Source organism: Felis catus, chromosome X (genome assembly GCF_018350175.1).
Source record: "Felis catus isolate Fca126 chromosome X, F.catus_Fca126_mat1.0, whole genome shotgun sequence".
Taxonomy (NCBI): domain Eukaryota; kingdom Metazoa; phylum Chordata; class Mammalia; order Carnivora; family Felidae; genus Felis; species Felis catus.
This window is the reverse complement of record NC_058386.1, coordinates 106,686,696-106,691,892: the sequence shown is the minus strand read 5'-3', so window position 1 is coordinate 106,691,892 and position 5,197 is coordinate 106,686,696. Positions and strand designations below refer to the sequence as shown.

The 5,197-nt window shown below is 35.3% G+C and overlaps 1 protein-coding gene across 1 annotated transcript; it reads right to left on the bottom strand.

Moving 5' to 3' along the window:
* Positions 1 to 719: 719 nt before the first annotated feature.
* LOC101090498 (coiled-coil domain-containing protein 169-like) lies at positions 720 to 1,631 on the bottom strand. The gene has a single exon (XM_045050959.1). The coding sequence runs from the start codon at positions 1,504 to 1,506 to the stop codon at positions 862 to 864; it is 645 nt and encodes a 214-aa protein (XP_044906894.1). The 5' UTR covers positions 1,507 to 1,631; the 3' UTR covers positions 720 to 861.
* Positions 1,632 to 5,197: the final 3,566 nt, after the last annotated feature.

The window sequence follows — 5,197 nt, the reverse complement described above, 5'->3', positions numbered from 1 at the left end:
AATTTTATAAATGCTTTAAAAGAATGCTCTCCTATCCTATCCTCATTCTATGTCCACTTCTAGGCTTGAATATTGTGGACACTTGCCATGTTTGGTCCAAAAAATAAGGTCATCACTATGAATTAATAAACATCACAAAAATGACTGAATTTGCCATGTGTGCTATGGCAGGATCCTGTAGTTGAGTAAGTGTTGGTTTTCTAGAATGGTAAGAAAGCTTAGAAGTTGCAGAGTTTGCCTCAGTCATTTTACAGGTACAAGAAATAAAGATGAGGTAAATGGATTTTCCCCAAATCTCATAAGTTCATGGCAGAGTGGGGCTACAACAAGCTGATATTTGATTGAAGGCTATTTCCACAATACCATGATACTTCAAGTCAAAGTTTAAAATGCATCTGATTTGTTTAAACTTTGGGCTAAAAAAATGAGCATTATATAACCTAAAATAGCAAAAAGTTTTCGTGAACTCATATTATCAGATTACAGCCGACTAGAAACCAAATACAATAGCAATGTCACCATCAAAGCATATCATGGATAGATTATTAAAAGCAAGTGTAATGATGACAATATTCAGGTTCCCTAGGATTTTTTTTTAAGAATCACAAGTGCTGCTGTTAGATATATTAAGGTCACTAAAATTACTTTCCAGAAGAATTTTTGAAACTAAAATAAATTACTAAGAAAATTACTGTCATGCAGAGAAAGGAACAAACATCTGGAAGAGGAGCCAAAGAGGTTTAATGGCTCTTTTTAAAAAAAATTATTTCATTACCCCAAAAATGTGCTGAACATTAACTTCATGAGTTGAATATTACAGATGAAGAAAGGGAAGAAGTAGAAATCCACCCAGTTTTGAAATCACAGATTGAGTTTTGGAAAATGGTTTGATCTTGTAATCTTTTTTGCTGGTCCTTTCTTGGCATTTACTATCTTCTGATTAGTTGGATTACATCTTCCTGTTTTCACATGATTCTGTTTCATTCTATGAAGTTGATCCATCTGTTGCCTTTTAGAAACTTGGTGTGAGCTAGAGATCTGAGACATTTCAGCTAGGTATGCACGGCATTCATCACTGGTTTTGTGGTAAGCCTTTGACTCTTGTTCCAATCTAAGTGCACAATTTTTCACTTGATTTTCAAGACTCCTTTTTTCTTTTTCTAACTGTTTAAGTAATGTATTTAAGGATTCCACTGACATTCGCTCATAGACACGAATAGAAGATAGTCTATCTGAAGGATCTCCACGGAGTTTTTCCATTTTCTCTTTGAGAGTAGCAATTTGCTTTACTAGATGATCATTCAGTCCAAGTTGGACTTCATAACGTGTTTTCCATTCACCACCTTTATTTTCAGTATTGAGTTTGGCTTCCAGTTTCACTATCTCCTGTCTTAATTCAAGTATTGAAAGCTGTACTAAGTCTCTCATGTGGATTTCTTCCATTAACTCCAATTTAAGGCAGTCAGTGTCCCTACTTTCGAAGTTGTCACCTCTTCTGTCCCCCATGGTGTGAGGTCAGAGACCTCCCACACCCTTCCCCTCAGCACAGCTTACAGCAGAAGACCTGAAGGGACACCCAGAAGCTGGGGAGAAGAAAGTGTTGTCATAAGCTGTTGCCGTGGTGAACTGACTCCTAGAATTCTTAGTTGGTAGTTTTCTCCCCCAGCACTTTGAATATGTCATAACACCACCTTCTTATCTCCATTGTTTCCGATGAGAAATCAGCTGTTAATCTCATTGTGGTTCCTTTGTATATCATATGTAATTTTCCTCTTGCTGTTTTCATATTTTTCTCTTTGGCTTTGACTTTCAACAGTTTGACAATGATCTTTCTAGCTATAAATATCTTTGGATTTGTACTACTCAGAATTCATTGAATGTGGATGTAGACTGGATGTAGAGAGTTAATTTGGGTGTGTAGATTGTTTTTCATCAAATTTGTGAACTTTTCACTCATGATTTCTTTATATACTTATGCCCCTTTTTTTTTCTTTTTCTCTTCTGGAACTCCCATTATACATATGTGGTGTGTTTGATGGTGTCTCACAGGCCTTCAAGTTTCTTCAGTTTTCTTCATGCTTTTTACATTTTGTTCTTTTGACTGGATAGTGTCTATTGATCTACCTTTGAGTTTGCTGATTCTTTCTTCTATTGCTCAAATTTGCTGTTGAGCTCCTTGAGTGAATTTTTCATTTCAGTTGTTATGCCTTTTAACTCTAGAATTTTTATTCATTTCTTTTTTATAATTCATATCTTATTATTTAAAAAAAAGTTTATTTGTTGAGGGGAGCAGAGTGAGAGGGAGAGAGAGAATCTCAAGCAGCTGACAGCGCAGAGCCCAATGCAGGGCTTGATCTCACAAACCATGAGACCTGAACTGAAATCAAGAGTTGGATGCTGAACTGACTGAGTCACCCAGACATCCCTCATATCTCCTTATTAATGTTCCGATGTGATGAGTTGTTGTCATCACACATTCCTTTAATTCTTTAAACATATTTTCTTTGAGTTCTTTGATAAACATATTAAAATAGCTTATTTGAAGTCTTTATGTACTAAATCTATCATGGAGGACCTCCTGCAGACAGTTTATATGAGCTGATTTTTTTTTCCTGTTGGGCTACACCTTGTTTCTTTGTTGCTTTATTTTTATTTTGTATAATGCACTATATTTCTTTGGTTTTGTTCAGTGATGTGCTTGGACTAATTACGTAGTGTCTATTTCTCCTGCAGTGTGTGACAACTGGAATCTTTGCTCAGTTTTTTCTCCTCTTAAAATTCTTGTTCTTATTTTTAAGCCTAGCCACCTAGGTTTCATCCTTTGGTCATCATAGCTTAGTGATCAGTCAATTGTTTGCCAAATATTTTCCTTAAACACTTTGAGCCTACAAGGTTTCCACCCTTTTCCTAGGGAATCTGTGCATGTGTTGGTACACTCATTCTAAGTTCAGGCAGTTTACAAGTCTCTGATTTTTACTTTCTGCTTGTATAGGGCCAAAGGTCATCCATCTCTGATATCCCCTGAGCATGTGTGCAACCCTTTGTATGTGCACGGCCTTCCAGATCCTCCAGAATGTAAAGTCAATTTTGCCTAATATTCATATAGCTATCCTGACATTTTTGTTATTGCTTGCATGATGTGTTGTTTTGCCATATGTTGTTTATTTTTAACCATTTTGTATCCTTACATTTAAAATATGTCTCTTGAAAGCAGCATATGGTTGATTTATTTTATATAGCTGGACTGTGTCTTTTTTTTTTAAAGTAAGCTCTACTCCCAATGTGGGGTTTAAACTCACAACCCAGAGATCAAGAGTTGCACGCTCTACTGCCTGAGTCAGCCAGGCGCCCCTGGACTGTTTCTTCAATTGGAACATTAATCTAATAATATTTAATGTAATTATTGACATATTTAGGTTTATATCTGGCATCTTTCTGTTTGTTTCCTATTCGTTATACCTGCTCTTTGTTTTCTTTTTTTTCCTTTTCTTGTCTATTTTTGGATTTATGAAGTTTAAGTAAAATTTTTATTTTGGAATACTTTTAATTTACATAAAAGTTGTAAAGATAACACAGAAAGTTCCTGTAAACCCCCCACCCAGATTCAATTTCCCCTAATTGCAATTTTCCCTAATATTATCTTTTGTTGTAATTAGTAAACCAACATTTCACATCATTATTAACTAAACTTCAGATTTTATTTGGATTTCAATAGTCCAAATAGTCTGCTTCAGGATCCAATCTACAATACCACATTGCATTTAGTTGTCATGTCTCTTTACTCTGTTCTGATTTGTGACAGCTTCTTAGTCTTTTTCATGACATTAACAATTTTGAGCAGATTTTGTCAGGTATTTTGTAGAATGTCCTTCAATTTGGGTTTGTCTGATGTTTTCTCATTATTAGATTAGGTTATTGGATTTTGAGAGAGTGTACCACGGAGATGAAGTGCCTTTCTCATCACATCATATCAGAGGGCATATGCTATCAACATGACTTATCACTGGTCATGTTAACCTTGATTAAGATGGTGTCTGCCAGTTTACTTCACTATGAAATTACTATATTTTCCTTTTCCCATAATCTATCCTTTGGAAGTCAGCCACTAAGTATGATGTGTCCTTTTTATTCTATTTTTCATCTTCTAGTTTACTAGTAATACATTCTTTTATTATTCTTTTAGTTGTTAGTCTAAAAACATGTAGTTTTGACTAGAACTTACCTGCTATAACCACTTTAAATACTGCTTAATGTAAGGACCCTTCAATTCTTCAAATCAATTTATTCCCTTATAACTTGAGCTGTTGTTGTGTGCTGTTAATGTCATGAATTTTAATTCATCATGTTTTTTAAAACCTGATAGGACATTAAAATATTTTGAAATAAACCTACAGATAAGTTTTAGGTACAGTACAAAGAACTTTTTTGCCTGAAGCTTTTATGAGTAACTGACATGATGCTCTATCATTTCAAAATATTTCCATGTGTATTGCCTAAAAAACAGAGGTCATTTTCTGAAAAGCTGCAATATAAACATCAAATCAGAAAATTAACATTGATATATTGTTATTATTCAATACTCAGATACCCATTCAAGTTTTGCCAACTTGCCAATAATGTCCTTTATAGTCAAAGAATCTATTTCAGAATGAAGCATTGCATTTAGTTGTCATGTCTATTTACTGTCCTTCAATCTACAATAGGTACTCTGTCTTTCCTTGACTTCCATTACCTTGACAGTTAAAGATTACAACCCAGTTATTTAGTGAAATGTCCCACGACTTGTGTTTATCTGATGTTTCTTTGTGGTTATGTTTGGTTTATAAGTTTTTGGCAGGAATATCACAGAAGTGGTGCTTTGTTCCTTCATTGCATTAAGTTGGTGTCTTCCAGGCTTCTCCAACATAGGGTGATTATTTTTCCCTTTGCAAATAATAAGTGTTTTGTGGGTAGTTACTTTGTTTTTTTTTTTTAATTTTTTTAACGTTTTATTTATTTTTGAGACAGAGAGAGACAGAGCATGAACAGGGGAGGGGTAGAGAGAGAGGGAGACACAGAATCGGAAGCAGGCTGCAGGCTCTGAGCCATCAGCCCAGAGCCTGACGTGGGGCTCGAACTCACAGACCGCAAGATCATGACCTGAGCCGAAGTCGGCCGCTTAACCGACTGAGCCACCCAGGCGCCCCTGTGGGTAGTT